The 17,954-nt window shown below is 35.6% G+C and overlaps 9 protein-coding genes across 9 annotated transcripts; 5 read left to right on the plus strand and 4 right to left on the minus strand. All coding sequences in view use genetic code 12, as the record gives it.

Annotated features, from left to right (window-relative positions):
• Nucleotides 1–115: 115 nt before the first annotated feature.
• Nucleotides 116–2,332, plus strand: DEHA2F08096g (DEHA2F08096p; the record flags this gene model as incomplete). The annotated part of the gene is made up of 1 exon (XM_002770726.1): nt 116–2,332. The coding sequence occupies one exon, from the start codon at nt 116–118 to the stop codon at nt 2,330–2,332; it is 2,217 nt and encodes a 738-aa protein (XP_002770772.1).
• Nucleotides 2,333–2,787: 455 nt separating this feature from the next.
• Nucleotides 2,788–3,882, minus strand: DEHA2F08118g (DEHA2F08118p; the record flags this gene model as incomplete). Its single annotated transcript, XM_002770727.1, has 1 exon — nt 2,788–3,882. The coding sequence occupies one exon, from the start codon at nt 3,880–3,882 to the stop codon at nt 2,788–2,790; it is 1,095 nt and encodes a 364-aa protein (XP_002770773.1).
• Nucleotides 3,883–5,292: 1,410 nt separating this feature from the next.
• On the plus strand, nt 5,293–5,868 carry DEHA2F08140g (DEHA2F08140p; the record flags this gene model as incomplete). Its single annotated transcript, XM_460714.1, has 1 exon — nt 5,293–5,868. The coding sequence occupies one exon, from the start codon at nt 5,293–5,295 to the stop codon at nt 5,866–5,868; it is 576 nt and encodes a 191-aa protein (XP_460714.2).
• A 213-nt stretch (nt 5,869–6,081) lies between these two features.
• DEHA2F08162g (DEHA2F08162p) lies at nt 6,082–9,039 on the plus strand (the record flags this gene model as incomplete). The annotated part of the gene is made up of 1 exon (XM_460715.1): nt 6,082–9,039. One exon carries the CDS (start codon nt 6,082–6,084, stop codon nt 9,037–9,039), a length of 2,958 nt encoding a protein of 985 aa, XP_460715.2.
• Nucleotides 9,040–9,112: 73 nt separating this feature from the next.
• On the minus strand, nt 9,113–10,762 carry DEHA2F08184g (DEHA2F08184p; the record flags this gene model as incomplete). Its single annotated transcript, XM_460716.1, has 1 exon — nt 9,113–10,762. The coding sequence occupies one exon, from the start codon at nt 10,760–10,762 to the stop codon at nt 9,113–9,115; it is 1,650 nt and encodes a 549-aa protein (XP_460716.1).
• Nucleotides 10,763–11,001: 239 nt separating this feature from the next.
• Nucleotides 11,002–13,506, minus strand: DEHA2F08206g (DEHA2F08206p; the record flags this gene model as incomplete). Its single annotated transcript, XM_002770728.1, has 1 exon — nt 11,002–13,506. One exon carries the CDS (start codon nt 13,504–13,506, stop codon nt 11,002–11,004), a length of 2,505 nt encoding a protein of 834 aa, XP_002770774.1.
• A 1,694-nt stretch (nt 13,507–15,200) lies between these two features.
• On the plus strand, nt 15,201–15,831 carry DEHA2F08228g (60S ribosomal protein L17; the record flags this gene model as incomplete). The annotated part of the gene is made up of 2 exons (XM_460718.1): nt 15,201–15,509; nt 15,583–15,831. 2 exons carry the CDS (start codon nt 15,201–15,203, stop codon nt 15,829–15,831), a joined length of 558 nt encoding a protein of 185 aa, XP_460718.1.
• A 457-nt stretch (nt 15,832–16,288) lies between these two features.
• DEHA2F08250g (DEHA2F08250p) lies at nt 16,289–16,573 on the plus strand (the record flags this gene model as incomplete). The annotated part of the gene is made up of 1 exon (XM_460719.1): nt 16,289–16,573. One exon carries the CDS (start codon nt 16,289–16,291, stop codon nt 16,571–16,573), a length of 285 nt encoding a protein of 94 aa, XP_460719.1.
• A 171-nt stretch (nt 16,574–16,744) lies between these two features.
• DEHA2F08272g (DEHA2F08272p) lies at nt 16,745–17,797 on the minus strand (the record flags this gene model as incomplete). The annotated part of the gene is made up of 1 exon (XM_460720.1): nt 16,745–17,797. The coding sequence occupies one exon, from the start codon at nt 17,795–17,797 to the stop codon at nt 16,745–16,747; it is 1,053 nt and encodes a 350-aa protein (XP_460720.1).
• Between the last annotated feature and the right edge of the window lie 157 nt (nt 17,798–17,954).

The raw sequence follows: 17,954 nt of genomic DNA on the forward strand, positions 1-17,954 counted from the left end.
AGTTGAGGAGAACAAATGAAGAACCGCCATAATACCTTAGTTTAGCAATAAAGAACCATTTAATATACATTATAGTTAGTTGAATTCAAGAAGCAGTTGTTAGTTGCTCCATTAGATGTCTTACAACTTTAATTATAATAGACACAATTCGTTGGGGGGAAATTGGCAATTACCCCCACCGTATGGATTGAACGGTAGTGAACAAACACCACCGTTGGCAGATAATACACCGGGGGTACAGGACCCACAAAGGACAGCACAATCAAATCAAATGCCAGGATTCAGGAATCCATGGTATACGTCAAATCAGGCGCCAAGCGGTATGGTTACGTCGCCTAATATGTCACAATCACCTACTAAGGGTCAACAGACGATTCCGCTTTTACAGCAGCAAAGTAAGAGAATGTCATTTGCTAATCAGCTACCAACGACATACGAGTATGATGGACAAAGACCTTCGAATGCGCCTCCGTTTATTCATCCACCAACTAGAGTGGATAACCCCTTCAATCAATATTATACTAATCAGGAGGTGAACTTGGGACATGTCGATAGAAGAATGTCGGCAGTCGCCGATGGGGCATATTATAGTGCTAACAGCTATAATGCATACCCTCCTGAGTCATCTGATCCTGAATTTCAATCACAATACATGCAAAATGTTCCACTTTATGATCAAGGGTTGAATAGAAGGTCTTCTGTTGCGACCGGTAATTACCACCAGGCACCACATAATACGCACGTTAACTACCACCACCAGCCCGCCAAAGTTGGTAGATCTGCGCTGATCGTACAATATCAACAGTATCAGCAAGCATTACAGAATCAAAGCCAAACATCGAAGAGGAACGCAGCTCCTAAAGCCAGGAAGATATATAATAAGTATGATTTACATCCTAAGGTACACCATCAACCGAAATATCGTCGTTGCTCTGTTAATTCCATTCATATTTCGCCGGTAAACGCTTTGTCAGTGTACATTACAGAGTCATACAGAATATGCCAACCTAAGAAATTCCAGTATTGCAAATCAACTAATCCAAAGAGGGTGCTAACAAAACCACTGGATGCTAAGTACAATAATGGATTCGATAATGAAGATAGTGATTACATATTGTATGTGAATGACATATTGGGTACCGACGAAGGAAGAAAGTATATTGTTTTAGATTTGCTAGGATCGGGGACCTTTGGACAAGTTGTTAAATGTCAAAATCTAACGAATCAATCGGTTTGTGCTATAAAAGTCATTAAATCCAAGCCGGCTTATATGAATCAGTCATTGACAGAAGTAAAATTACTCGAATATTTAAACTCTAATAGTAACAGTAAGCGTTTCATACGTTTGCTAGACACTTTTATGCACAAAGAACATTTATGTTTAGTGTTCGAGTTACTAGCATCTAATTTGTATGAATTGATTAAGCAAAACCAATTTCAAGGACTTAATATGAAATTAGTTAAGTTGCTTACAAGACAATTGTTGGAAGCAATGGCTGAATTGAAAGGATTCCAGATGATACATTGTGATCTAAAACCGGAAAATATATTACTTTTTCAACCAGATAAGCCAGATATCAAGGTCATTGACTTTGGTTCAGCGTGCTTCACTAGACAGACAGTATATTCGTATATACAATCCAGATTTTACAGGTCTCCCGAAGTGATATTGGGATTACCATATACTGAATCCATAGATATGTGGTCATTGGGATGCATCGTCGGAGAATTATTTTTGGGATTGCCAATGTTTCCGGGTACATCAGAGTTTAATCAGATTTGGAAGATTGTCGATATGTTAGGTTACCCACCAAGACATATGATAGAGGTTGGACGTAACTCGTTAAATTTCTTTAACAAATTTCCTCCAAGTATACCCGACGGAAAGCCAGTCTTTAAAGTAAAGACATTAGAAGAATATATACAATTTTTAGCAACAACTAAAGGAAAAGAGGACCAAGTAAAGAAAGAACAACCGAATAAGAATTACTTCAAACATCGTTTATTGAAGGATATAATTATGAATTATAAATTGCCTTCGAAGAAAATGACGAATTCTATGATCGAGAAGGAATGTCAAGAGAGACTTTTACTTATTGACTTTTTATCCAAGGTGCTTAATTTGAATCCTTTAGAAAGACTTACTCCCCAGGAAGCTTTGAAACACCCTTTCGTTAGTGATGTTTCTCTTCATCATCCATCTACATCGTCTACAGCCTCTTCTGGTGATCGTTCGTCAAATCACTCAGATCTTTCCGATAATTTGAAAGATGCAGGTAAAGCTCCAACGGGAGGCATTTCCGATTCATCGAGGGCCCCAATTCCTTCATAAACATCAACAATTTATTACGTTTATCAATATTATCTTTCGTAGAACTTTAATAGATCGTAATATGATAGGGTGCGGTATTTGCCATGTATTGAAATTAATAATTGTTTAGGGTTTTATGATGATTACTCCATTGTTGAGTCTATTTGAAATTTTCTGGAGGATAAAGGTATTGCAAGGCATTCCATAATATGTGGAGGGTTCCAATATTAGTTAAATTTATTCCACTGCTCATTATAAATGTCAAATGTATTCATATGAATAGTATTAGCATAGTAGTAAGTAGCAACAAAACTACAAACAACACTAGCACATGTTTCTGATACATAGCAAGCTGTCTCCGACAGTGAAAAATGACAGCCTATAAATTTTTCATCGTGTATATTCTGTCATTTTGATCAAGTTTCTTGACAGCTTGTTCTTAAATTGTACAAGGCATATCTTGACATCTTAAATAACTATAAACCATAAGTAAGAATATATCTTTTCCCAATACCTTCTGTTAGACCGTAAAGTTCATTGCCGTGTTTGTTATAGGCAAGATCTTCCGGACTTGGTGGAAAGAAGCTTGACTCTCTCTTTGGCTTAGAGCCAGCTGTCCAGGTGTATAAATCACCAGGATTCTTTTCATTGCTAACTGAAATGTAAACCTTTTCACCGACGGAAACTGCACCCTGCATTCGAGGCTGTCCAATACAATAGCCAAAACTGGCAGTCTTTGACTTTAGTTTCCTGTTTTCAGAATCCAAGTTCCATTTGACTAATCTGGTTTTTTTCCCAGAACTAGCTGTCCGATACTCCCCCACTATTAAAGAATACGGGGTAGAGGTTCGATCAAGAGCGACATATGAAAATTTGAAATCCCGTTGAGGGGTTAATTTATAGTAGCTAATTTGGGGAATAACATACTTATAACTAGCAGCTGTATACTTAGTCCCATCCTTTCCAATTTTACTACCATCATCCACCTCCCATATTGTAGATAAATCAAACATTCTTAGACCGATATCTGTATCCACAACATATAGCTTGTCTCCATACCATGCTATTCCGCCCGCATGAATCTGAACAGGCCCAAAATCATCTTTAGCTGTTGGATAAACTAGTAAAACGTGTCTATACTTGTTAGTTTCCTTGTCAACGAATGTAACACGAACACTAGTATCATCTTCGTTATGCCAGCTAACAATCCATGCCTCTTTTCCATTCCAATCACCCTTATCATATGCATCCGCCGAGGATGAAATACCTTGAGGAACCCATTTTTTAGTGTTTAAATCATCGAATCCATCCTTACTTTCCCATTGGATAGCATCTTTCACAGCCGAATACTCCCATGGACTCGCCTTTGTTAATTTATGATTACCATCTTCAATGACTTTTGTCAAAGATACTTCACGACTTTTCAATTTTTCTGATAGACCATCTAAGTTTTCATTGGAATGCTCAACAAACTGAAAATCTTCTAGATTAAGTTTCTGTTCTCCCGTGCAACTTTCTGCAACCACCCACGATATCCAGCTCAAAATAATTACAAATGATAATAATCTCATTTAGTTTTATTCATAAATATTTTATAGACATACAGCTCGTCAATGTAAGTAAACCTCATTCTTTTTATACACACGAGAGCCTCTGTATGGTACTGATGTGCCAAGAATATACATATTTGATAATCAATACAGGGTCAGGTTCAAAATTTTGTGCTATGGTAGTGCTTTGCAATCTTGGACAGGAGGAGAATCAGTTGCATAAATTCAATATATGCGAAGTATAAATAAACCAAACTTCAACGATGTGACAGTAATTTTAAGTTCTGATCGAATCAGCCACAACTTAATTCATCCACTTTTGTCATACTACTTAGACTTGGATCATTTAATCATATAAAAAGAAATATGCGAGGGGTTGAATTAAGCTTGTTAACCAATGCAAGTCGCGGTGATCATAATCAATTTGATTTACCCTTAATGGCATAGGTGTAGCAATCAATGCTATTGTTTCTTTGATTATTACCTCTATAGCATTTTACTTATCTGCGTGCAAGGCACCTTTCCTGTCTTGGCTACTTAGATTGCCAAAAAAGATAAATTTGAACTTCTTGCGAATATACGGATAGAAGTAACATATTCTCATTTCCTTTATCCAAGCCCTGTCATAATTTGCATTCGTCATAGATAATTGAAACGTTTTCTTGACTCTCAATGCAAACTACGTACATACCATAGAATACTCCCATGCCAAATAAAGTACATTCTATTAAAAAAAAAAAAAGTAACTGATCTATTTTACTTAGAATCATACTACCATTTCAGGAGACGTGTCGTATTTGTATTAGTTCAAACGTTAGAACACGATGTTATTAAATTAAATATACCAAATATTGTTAGTCAAATTCTAAACCGTCTTGCATACAATAGTCTATTTCTTATTTTACATCTAATTTACCTAAATTAGTCAGTACGAGTAAAGTAGTTAAATTCTCGAATGAACAATATGTATATTATATCTTATCTTCTAAGATAACATATATTTCTTCAACAAGTCATTTTGAATGTCATTGTCAGAATTAACTTTTACATAATATATTACATTAAAAACTGTTGAATCTTTATTAATAGTATCATCAAAAAAATATGGAATAAAGTCTGGTAATCTCTTACCAGTAAATGTATAACATAAGACTCTTATATACTATTATAAAAACGTAACTAAAAAAAGATAAACATTATGAAGCTAAGACTAAGACTATTAATATTAATTATACCGTGCGCTTACCATAAAAAAGATATGAACGAATATCAAAATTATCAACTATTATTCAGTAGAAGCGGTTCTGTAAATATATTAGTATCCAAGATTTTTTTACTATAAAGCAATATAATATCGAATTCAGGTCGAATATTTAATAATTTTGTTATTTTGTAAATTAAATTGTACTGGAAAGTAAATAAAAATACATTATGAATGTTAGTACAAGTGCATTAGGTGTTAGAAGAAGAAAGCCAACCACACAAAATATAGACGATGAAGAGAACGCCGCCACATTACTGTTGGGTCCTGAGTTCCAACTTACACAGTTAACAAATTCAGGAGAAGAAGAGCAGTTAATCGCGTTAAACTTATCAGAGGCTAGATTGTTGATTAGGGCAGCTTTAAAGGAACGTAAGAATAAAAACCAAGCGAACAGCGAATTTGATGATGAAGACGAAGATAATGTAAAGGAAGATGAAATTTCAAATATGGATTTAGCAGGGCCAAATTCAAACGAAATAATGCATAAGACATTAAACTACTTATCCAATTTTTCTAGATTTAAAAACTCCTCATCCACAGAAACCGTTGAAAAATTACTAAACGACTTTAATTTTTCTACATCAGAACCGTTACATCCTTTCGAATTAGCCCAGCTCGGTACCTTAGAATGTGAAGATGCAGAAGAAGCAAAATCGTTGATTCCAAGTTTGACTAATAAAGTTTCCGATGTTCAATTGCAAACTCTTTTAACAGAATTAAGGAAGTATCAAACATTATCCTGAATTACTCATTGTAGTTGAAATTGTCTCATAGTTTATAAAAATATAGATGAATGTATTATATTTAATTCAATGTATATTGTAGTATAAAATTATTTTATATGCAGTTCGATATTGAAGCGTCTATTTTTCACGATGATGATTATCAGAATAAGTCATATATACATATATACATATATATAAATTTGTGTACGGTAGGAACCTGATATACTCACTATGGACGAGGATGAATTGTATGATGAGTTTGGTAATTTAATCGGAGATCCACTCGATTCAGACGCAGATTCCTTAGATGAAATACCGGAAGAACAAGATGTGCAATCAGAGAAAGAAGCAGAAGATTTGATAGTTGAAACAGGCGATGAAGCCTTAGTGATACATGCAAATAATGGGAATGGACTCAAGCTTTCAGAAAAATTTGGGCCAGGAGTGGAAACCATAATAGCGAAACCATATGAACAAGCTGTTGATACACCAGTTATTAAACCAATGAATAAGAAGAAGTTAAAGGTAGAATTTACTGAGGCCGTAACGAACAACGTTGACGAAAACGACCATAGAGTTAAGAACTTACCAGAGCTAGTGTATTCGCGTGATTATATGATATCTACGATGAACCTGCTTCCAGAGAGAGTTAGAAACATAGCAGTAATCGGTAATTTACACTCAGGAAAAACAACATTTATTGATATGCTTGTTTTGCAAACCCATTCACCATCAATTTCATTGAGTAGTAGTTTGAAAAATTTTCAACCGCTTCGATTTATGGATAATCATAAGTTGGAAATCGACAGAGGTATCTCAATTGAAGCATCGCCTATTACATTATTATTACCAGACTTGAATGATAAGTCATTTGTATTTAATATTATTGATACACCTGGCCATAGTAATTTTGCGTCCGAAAGTACATCGGCTTTGCAGATAGTGGATGGTGCTCTTCTCGTAATAGACGTAGTTGAAGGTTTAACCCCGAGAGATAAGAGCCTAATCTCAGAACTTATGAAGAACAACAAACCTATAACAATTGTCTTGAACAAAATTGATAGACTAATATTAGAATTAAGGTTACCCGTAGAAGACTTTTATTTTAAAATTAGTTACACATTGGATGATATTAACAACTTTATAAACGAAAATGAATACGTGAGTACGTATAAACAGCAAATGGTATTCAGCCCAACAGATGGCAATGTTATTTTTGCATCTTCAAGTTTGGAGTTTGTTTTCACATTGGATAGCTTTACAAAACTCTATGCTGATAACCACAAATTACAAGGAGTCGATTCTCAAGAGTTTAGTAGAAGATTATGGGGCGACGTTTTTTATAACCAAGATAAAGCTCAGTTCGTTAATAGTTCAAACAATGGAAAATTCCTGAGGTCTTTCAATTTTTTTATTCTGGAACCTATTTATAAGATCATCACACAGACATTAACATATGATGGCTCAAGTAAGAACTTAGCACAGCTATTATGGAACAATTTCAAAGTTTCATTACATAATGCCCAATATAAGCAAGACTCTCAGATGTTATTGAAAGAAATATTCAAACTGGTTTTCTCGGGCTCAAAAGGTTTTGTTGATCTGGTAGTTCATAATATTCCATCACCCATAGAAACAGCATCAGACAGACTAGAATTACTTTCAGGTTCCGATAACTTACCATCTGCTAGATTAATAGCTCAAGCAAATAAATTAATCGCATCGGCAGATGGTGAAAGGTTTTATACTTTAGTCCGCATATACCAAGGTTCGATAAAAGCTGGATCAAAGGTGAGGGTTTTAGGACAAAACTTCGACGAAGACGATGATGATTATAAAATAGAAGTTATTGATGAATTATTTATTCCAGGCGGAAGGTACAAGATTCCAGTTAAGGAAGCATTTGCTGGTTCGATTGTAATAATAAGCGGAATTGATTCAATCATTTCTAAAGGAGCAACGATCTACGATAATGCGGATTTCAACAGTGACTCAAAAATTTTTAGGCCTTTATCGTACGAGAGACAATCGATTTTCAAAATAGCAATAGAACCTGCAAATCCCTCGGAGTTGCCCAAATTATTAGAGGGTTTACGTAAACTTAACAAATCATACTTGGCATGTACAATAAAGGTAGAAGAAAGTGGAGAACATGTTTTATTTGGCCCTGGTGAAATATATTTGGATTGTATGTTACATGATTTGAGGAACTTTTTCACTGACGATTTGGAAATCAAAGTAAGCGACCCAATGACACGATTCAGTGAAACGTGTATTGATACATCTGTAACTAAAATTTCAGCTAAATCATCGTCAGGAAACAATTCAATTTCTATTATTTCCGAGCCAGTAGATGATAGCAGATTGAGCTTAGCTATCGAAAATGGTAAAATAAATTTATCTCAACCTTTAAAGACTACTTCCAAGATTTTACGTAAAGAATATGGATGGGATGCATTATCAGCAAGATCAGTTTGGTGTTTCGGACCTGAAGATCTTCATAATCCAAGTATATTAATTGACGATACAATAGAAGGTGAAACCGATAAAAAGTTGTTGTATTCCCTCAAAGATAGTATAAGCCTAGGATTTAAGTGGAGTGTTAACGAGGGACCATTATGTGATGAACCTATAAGAAATACAAAGTTCAAGATATTAGATGCGGTAATCAGTGGATCTGAAATACAAAGAAGTGGAACACAGATAATACCAATGACAAGGAAAGCATGTTATACTGGCTTTTTGACTTCATCTCCTCGCTTGATGGAACCTATATATACTGTCTATGTGACATGTTCTTATCAAGCCATAGTAGCTGTTAAGAAATTGCTTGACAGGAGAAGAGGCATGGTGACGACTGAAAATCCAGTACCTGGAACTCAGTTATTTCATATAGAAGGTCAAGTTCCAGTTATAGAATCTATTGGATTAGAGTCCGATTTAAGACTTCAAACTCAAGGACAAGCGATGTGCTTTTTAGTATTCGAAAGATGGGATGTTGTTCCAGGAGATCCATTGGATAGCGATTGCTATTTACCGCAACTTAGGCCTGTTCCTAATGCTTCGTTGGCAAGGGACTTCGTAATGAAAACTAGAAAGAGAAAAGGTTTAAGTGGCGAGCCTAACTTACAGAAGTATATTGATATTGAATTGTATAATAAGTTGAGAGAAAGTGGTGTTATAGAATAGGATAATGCTATAAGTAATTAATAATGACGAAGCAGGGAATGTATTAGAATACAAGTATTTACTCTCTATATAATTATATACTCACCTTCGCCCGTTTTGTTTGTTGCGCATCAGTTTCATCACTAGAATCTAACGATTGTCGTTTATGTGAATCTTCAGTACGTGCTTCGGGCGCTATAGCTATCGGCTCATAAACAGAGTTTTCTAAGCTAACGCAATTAAATCCTTTTCCTCTTCGGATACTTTCAGTTAAGTTATTGAAATTAGTAATGAATCTAGTTTGACTAGTAAGAAGGAATGATAATGACTTATGAATTAATTCTTCGCCATCATTTATAGAATTGGAGTTTAAATTTTCAAATGATACTATAAAATCCTCTATAGTAATATCACGAGAATAAATGTTATCTTCAGTAATTGACAAATTCAATTCAGGAATCACAAGAACCAACTCTTTATTAACTGTAAATTGGTGAATCTCGTTTAGATCCTCATTCGTTCTCATTAACCCAAAGAACTCTTCTATAGTTAATTTCAAAATTTCATTGTCATCATACAAGGAAACCAAGTGAGATACATCTATTTCTGGGTTCCTGTGATTATCAAAAGGAACTAGGAGAAACTCTGTTTCAGCAATGTTGATAATAATTGGAAATGTACTCTCTAATTTTGAATTGGGCATTTTTGATTGAACATTTATATTAGAACTAGCAGGTATGTTTTCTTCATCTGGACGAACCTCATCTTTTTCATCATTGCCATATTCAATTATTCCTTCTATTACTGTTTCCCCATGTATACTATTTTCATTCTTACGAACTTCTCTATAACCAACTTGTTCGTTTACTGGCTTTCCATCGTCATCTTCTTGCTGTTCTCCTTGTACTTCTATTTCTTTCTCTTCTAATTCTTCCTCTTCTTTTTTTCTCTGCTCATCCCCCCTCTCATCATCATTCTCTTTCTCATGTTTTACATCATTCTCTTCTCTTCCTTCTTTTATTTCATCATGTTCAGATTTATCAAAGCCTTCATTATCCAATTCTTCAAAGATTTCTTGATTAGCACCACCTGCATTGACCTCTATTTCTTTAATTTTGTCATCTGCATTTTCATCCTGGCCATTTTCATCCTGGCCATTTTCATCCTGGTCATATTCATCCTGGTCATCTTCTACGAGTTCTTCGTGTTCTCTCACTTCAAGGGTTTCTTGATTATTGTACCCACTATCCTCTCTTTTATGCAATGAATTATTAGGAGGCGGTATTTCTTGCACATCGTCGTGGTCCTCGAAATTATTTAACTCGTCTAATTCAACTACACTGTCGTTTGATAAATAATCACTCTTCTCATCCTCAATTATATTCTCCGTTTCTTTATCAGATGTTTGTTCGTCTTCTTCCAAATTTTCAATTTCATCTTCACTATAAAATTCTACAACAGAATTTCTATAACTATCACCACCGACTTCAGTTCCTATTTTATGCATTTCTGCACCTAGATCCTCATCTCCACTAGATAATAATTTGTCTTCTATCTCATCTATTCTTTCCCCTTCATTTATACTATCCCCTGGTTTCTCAGCGATGTCTTCGTCTGCGCTCATATTATAATCATTATCTTGGAATGCATCACCAGTATCAATCTCAATTGCAGTGCGTTCTTCTTTCGTAGAAGCATCCTCTCGCTCGTGATTATTGTTAGAATATTCAGATACTTTATACATACTTTGTTTAGGTTAACCAATGACTTCTTTATCCAGCACATTTCCAATCATCTAAAATATCTTTTGAGAACAGTATACATAGTTTCACGTGAAAATATAAATACATATATTCTAATATTATAAATTATACAAGTATTAAGTTACTTCCACTATAAACTAAGCATTTCACATAGTCTATAGAATTAAAATTAAGGAGACTTAATGAATTGAAAGGTTAAATTATATGAATAAAACCAGCTTTAAGGTACCCAAACTTTGAATGACAGTGGCGTATCTAAAGATAATGGCTTGACAGCATTGTTTTCCTTATTAGCGGCAGAGCTATTACTATTTATATTGCGGTTCTCGGTATCTTTACTGGAACCATTGTCTGACTTATCATTTGAATCGCTTGATTGTTTCTCAACTGCATTCTGAATCAAAGAATGTCTATTTGGTTTGTAAAGGAGTGATTGGACATCTGATAAGATACTAGAAACATCGCCTAATTCACTTATATTTTCAGTCTTTTGTTGGATCATGGAGATAGCATCATTTAATTTCTTGGTGATATGAATAGTCGATTTGGTTAATGCCAAACGATCAATGAAAACCTCTTCTTGTTGCTTGGCCAAATGCTTCCTTTCTTTCTCGTATACTTTCTCTAATTCGTCAACCTTATTCAATTTCAAGTCAAGTTTGGAAATTTGATTATTAACAATTGTATTCGTTAATTTATTCAATTCTCGTTCTTCGTAATTGGCAAACAAATGACTTCTTGCTCCTACAATTCCAAACGTATTAGATGATGCATCTTTAATAACCTGAAGAGGATCAGTATTTTCGTCGTTATATTCATCTATCAAATCAACATCTGCTTGAGGTTTTGGTGATATGTTGTCAACATTTCCATTTTGCTCGCTAGTACCATTGGATTTTATTTCTTCATCATGTTTATTATCACCTATAGTAGATTCTTTTTCATCATCAATACTCATTTCTGTATCGGTATCCTTCTTTGGTGAAAATTTACTCTCATTCTCTTGTTTATTTTCTGAACTATCATCAAGATCTTTGTTTATTTCTGATTCTTCAGGTTTCTTTTCATTCTGTTTTACACTGTCAGCCTTCGTTTGATCTGCTTCGCCATATACTTCTCTAATTTTTTCTAACGCCTTGATGTCCATAACCTTACAAGCCCTTTCACTTGCGGCCTTAGCTACATCACTATCCACTAATTGAGTCATAAATGCCAAATTACTGATAACAGGGTTGTCAATTGAACTGATTGGAAAATTAGAGGAATATTTCAAAAAGCCTAACTCCTGATCAGTTAAATCATTAAAATTATCTTCAATTGGTAATTTAAGGAATTTTAAAATACATTCTTGCGGAGTTTTAGTTGAAACGCTTTTTGAAATTTTATACCAATCATTGGGAAAATCTTTTACACCTAAGATCAATTTTGAGATTTCTTTATCAGTCCAGCCATCTTTACTAGACTTATGTTTCTTCTGAGGTGGTTCAGACGAATCTGTATCTAAATCATCGACATTTTTGGCATCGCTAGACATCTTATTATTTATAGGTTTATCTGAAACTTGTTCAATGTTCAATAGTTTCTTTAGTTTTGAAACATCAACACGGTCTTCGTTGAACTTGTGAGTGTCGAATGGGAATAATCCTCTTGGAGTATCGTATGTAACATGGAAATTACCAGTATACGGTAAGCCAATCTGAGAACCATTTGGTAATTTTTCAAGGGCATAACCTGGCTTGAAATTAGGATTAACTTGATAATTTATTAACCCCCATTTATTCAAAAACCTATGAACTCTCATGAGTGTTCCAACATCACCAACCAAGTTACGACGACATGACGTTAAAGTAAGATACTCATTTGGGTTCAACCTATATGAATTTATCATGAAATTACGGTAATTGATATAAATTTTTGGAGATTTTGACGGGTGGGTAGTATCGAAAAACTCTGGTAAGGACTCCTTTTCAATCTTATGAATCTTGCTCATATTGAACCAGCTACAGTACGATGGTAATATTATAGCATGTGTCTGGTCGATTGGTGTTTGATTTTCGGCATCTTTGACTTTGTCGTCATCATCCTCATCATCATCACCTTCATCATCCTTATCTTCATCATCCTTATCCTCATCCTTATCGTCTACGTTTTCATCTCTATCTTCTTCTTTATACTGTTCGTCCTTTTTCTCTTCGTCCTGCTCGTCCTTTTTCTCTTCTTCGTCGTCAGCTTCATCCTTCACTTTCTCCTCTATATCTTGCGTGTGATTGTCTTCTATGTCTTGGACCGCTTCGGATTTTTCTTTTTCAGATTCGTCATTTTGTATTTCCTCTTTGTCGGATTCTTCTTGTGGTTCCTTATCATCCTGAACTTCATCTACATCCATAGGTTCATTCTTACTTGGTGCATCAGAATCGTTCTGCTCTTCTCGCAGTTCGTCTTCTTCCTTTACCTCCGAGTTTTTTTCAACCGAATTCTTAATATCTTGGTTTCCTGTGTCTTTGTCACCAGTTTCATCATCATTAGATTTAGCCGCATCTGATAAATTGTCTCCTTCCATGTCAACATCGCTATTTTCTTCAGAAGCACCAGTTTCGGGTTTAGCACCTTCTTCGGCTACTTCAGGTGCCTCCGAACCCTGTTTCTGAGATCCTTCCGGAGAGCCTGCTACTATATCGTCATCTTTGTCTTCCTGTAAATGATCCAAATGTTCATCTGAACTCATTCTTGCAAATTGTGCTTGCTATCGTGCAATGTGGTATGGGAAATAGTCGTTATACGTTCTGTCAAAACAAAGGTGATAACCAGCCGTTTTCTATTAATGCTATGTTGTATGCTATCGTTTACAAATACTGTATTCAATTAATACCGCCAATATACTATAATACACTTCCTGCGATACGTGACAGCGCTATTTCGATTCTCACTTTAATAACGCGTTAATTAATGTATGTATTTCCTTGAAAATCCACTATTTGTGTAAATTACCTTATATTATCAATATAACACTCTCCTAGTACTACTACTCGATGTATTAAAAGGTTAAGGCTCTTAGAGATATTAATTAGGCGGTATTAATACGCTCTCATTTTTCGTTGTTGATTTTTTGTAGGACCGTCTGCCATTTGTCGTGTACCTCGAAAAATCAGCCTATGTGCGGTTAACTACTACTATAGAGCTTACATACTGAGGATGGAATTAATTAAAGCTCCAATAGCGACTATAAATTGTTCAAATAGCAATGAGTATGGAGAAGAAGAAAAAGAAGAAAAAAAATAAACGGCCTGTCAGAATGCATTGGAGTGAAACTTAAATCCTAAATAAAAATAAAAAAAATAATCCGCCGGATCCTAGACTTGCCAACGTCATATCCATTGGCCACCTTGCATAATAGTTGGGTTTGTAGTTACACCTTGCATTATCAGCCGAGAAGATGGAGAATAATAGTGAATGCTTTTGTGACTTAACCCGACCGAATTTTAGCAATGACCCCTCTACCAATCGAGTAATTGGTTATTCTAATCCTGGAGGCTTGTGGGATCTGCGACTCCTTATGGGGACCCATCTTGTTGACCCGGGCTTTCCATCCGTTTTGTCTGATTATTTTTTCCCATCCCAGGGGCTTGTCTTCTACCCTCTATGCGAATATCGCCCATACCGTCCAGCTCGAGACGCATCGTACTTTTAATATACCCGTCTGTAGATGCATGCCGCGTATCTAGTCCACTCCCACTGCAGTCCTCGCTCCGATAAGAATAAAATTTGGCCTGTTTTGCATCAAATTGTCCCTATGCTCCGCAGCCGGTCGCACTCGTATTTTGCACCATTGCCCGTTACGCCAATTTTTCCCTAAATAAGCAAATGCCTCCCCTACGTATAACCCACGTCACCACCACACCTGGCGCAAAACACACATATATAGTCAGCTACATCTATTTGTCAACCCCTACCGTATCGTGTCTCCAGCTTTACACACATCACGTCCTACAATCAAAGTATACGTCTTCCTGCGTGTTCTTTTTCATTCCATCTCTATACCAATAAACTTGGCTACCACCGAATGCACATGAACTTGGAGTGGTCAGCGCTCATACTGAAACCTGACGTACTTCCTTTGTTATCATCCACTAGACCGCCGAAAGACCCTATAAGCTGAGATTTTCGATGAATCATGTGAGTAGAGGGTATGAACCCTATTGTGACTGTTTTTCGCGACCTCCCAGATCCCGCATTTTCGACAATCCATAGGTCTGCTTATGTAATTGTCCGCTCGGATTAGTGTGAATACTAACACTGCGATCGTCCGCTGTACGCAGGCAGGAACTCTCAGTTGGATAATGAAAATTTTCATGAAAAATTAAAGTAAATTTAAAGGTATTATACTATCACCAAAAGTTTAGTTTAGACAGATCAATTAAAATGGTTCGTTACGCTGCTACATCTGCTAACCCAGCTAAATCAGCTTCTGCTCGTGGTTCATACTTAAGAGTTTCTTACAAGAACACTCGTGAAACCGCCCAAGCCATCAGCGGATGGAAGTTGGAAAGAGCTCAAAAATACTTAGACCAAGTCTTAGATCACCAAAGAGCCATCCCATTCCGTCGTTTCAACTCATCCATTGGACGTACCGGTCAAGGTAAAGAATTTGGTGTCACCAAGGCTAGATGGCCAGCCAAGTCCGTTAACTTCATTAAGGATTTATTAAGAAACGGACAAGCTAACGCTGAAGTATGTATATTTGAAGACACTAGGAACACACACACATGAACGCAATGCGAATAGAATACTAACATATATATAGTCCAAGGGTTTAGACGCCTCTAAATTGAAGGTTTCCCACATTCAAGTTAACCAAGCTCCAAAACAAAGAAGAAGAACTTACAGAGCTCACGGTAGAATTAACGCTTACCAATCTTCCCCATGTCACATTGAACTTATCTTAACCGAAGAAAACGAAGCCGTTGAAAAGGCTGACGACTCCAAGAAGGTCAGATTAAACGTCAGACAAAGAGGTAGATTAGCTACTCAAAAGCGTGTGACTGCTGCTTAAACTTATTGGAATAAATTATAATTCAAACGTTAGGTTTATAATCATCAATATTTTAAGTTAAAATTTCTATGACATTATGTTTAATTTATAAGAAGTTTTATTTTAATGGGTTTTAGTGTCGTTCTATCTTTTTTGTGTACATTTAATAAATTACTATAAAAGTTTTATATCCTTCTGGCCTATGTATATGCCTTGTAACTCGATATAATCGCTCTGGCTTCGTGTAGCACTGCTTAATCACTCTGTAAGGCCTTTCTAGACATAGAAAACTCTTCCCACTAGGTAGTGAATATGGTGTTCTGTAAATTACGCGCGTGTCCTTCTAACCGTGCGAATCTCGCGTAAATCGTGGTCCTCGCAATTCAGCCAATAGTTGTAGGTGAAAAACTACTCTCAAATAATCAATTTTAACAGTTATTATCAACTACTTCAGTTTAACAATTATTATAGTATTAAAATGGCTGGTGCAGGTCCAAAAGCTTACATGGGATGGTGGGGTAACATCGGTTCCCCAAAGCAAAAATACGTTACTACTTATACCGTTTCTCCATACGCTACTAAACCTTTGAAGGGTGCTTTATACAACTCTGTTTTCAACGTTTTTAGAAGAGTTAAGAACCAAACCTTATTCGTTGTTATCCCAGCTGTTATTGTCTGGAACGTCTGGGCTCAGGCCAGAGATTACAACGAATACTTGTACACTAAGGCAGGCAGAGAAGATTTAGAAAAGGCTAACGCTTAATTTCACTTTGCTCTAAAGAGTTTACAAACCGATTGGTTAAAAGGCATTGAAAGTTAACTAGCTTATAAAACGACTAGTTCAAGAGTTATTTACATTAAGAATTTTATTTATAAGTTAATAAATCACGTTTATTTGATTCCTAGCGTAGCAAAGGTCTATTTTTCTATGTATCTATTTGGAACGTTTGTAGACTTTGTTTAAGAAGGATGTTAAGACTTCCTTCTTTAAGCCTCTTGATTCATCGATTTGTTCAATTTGCTTTCTTAACTTAGCTCCGGTATCTTCTTCGTAGTCAAAATAGATCTTCTCGATGTTCAAGTCTTTAAATAATTGTTTACACCTTTTTTCAGATTCGTCATCTTTCTTACCGTAATTTTCGTCTAACAACTTCCGTTGTTCTTCGTTGGCATGTAATAAAGCTTGGTTAACAACCCACGAGCACTTGTTGTCTTTGATATCAGTACCAATCTTACCGATTTGCTCTGGAGTACCAAAACAATCCAAGAAATCATCTTGAATTTGGAAGTATTCACCTAATGGGATCAATATATCGCGAACTTGTTTTAAGTCTTGCTCACTGTTAATTCCACTCATGAACATCGCTAAGGCGACAGGTAAGTAAAATGAGTAGTAGGCGGTCTTGTAAATAACGATAAATGAATGTTTTGATAATGAGAACTTATCAAGGTCGACGATTTCTTCATCAGCTGTGATCAAATCTATTAATTGGCCTAATTCTGTTTGGAAGGTAACTTCGTGGAACAAATCCAATAAATCGACGTAGTATTTCTCATTACGGAAATGCTTCTTTAACAAAATGTAAAGAGCACCTTCCAACATGAAGGAGTCATTAATCGCAATGTTACCGACGCCTTCGTTTAAGTACCAACAAGGTTGACCTCTTCTTGTTTTAGAATGATCCATCATATCATCGGCAACTAAGAAGTAAGCTTGCAATAATTCGATACACCATCCTAATAAGGCAACCTTAGAATATTCTTCAGAGGACAAATCGTTGGCAGTGGTGTTGTTTAAAATACAATAAGTGTCGATTACTGACAAACCTCTGTTTAACTTACCACCTGGCGTATTATAGTTCAAGTTACCAACAAACCAGTCAATAGCATCTTGTGGCATTTTATACCCAATTAAAATGGCCTTCAACTCTTCGACCAATTGGTCGAATTCATTAATAAACCTTTCCTTAGCTGCAGCCTTGTCCATTATGGTATGATCGTAGATAGCGTACTTGAAAGAAGGCCAGAAGAAAATAAACACTTTATCGTATACGAATTTTTTTTTCATCGACACGCGAATAATCGCGGGAACGAGAAAGCAATTTTCTTAAGTTATAATATTAAACGAACAAATGATATATCTA

This window comes from Debaryomyces hansenii, assembly GCF_000006445.2.
Source record: "Debaryomyces hansenii CBS767 chromosome F complete sequence".
Lineage (NCBI taxonomy): Eukaryota > Fungi > Ascomycota > Pichiomycetes > Serinales > Debaryomycetaceae > Debaryomyces > Debaryomyces hansenii.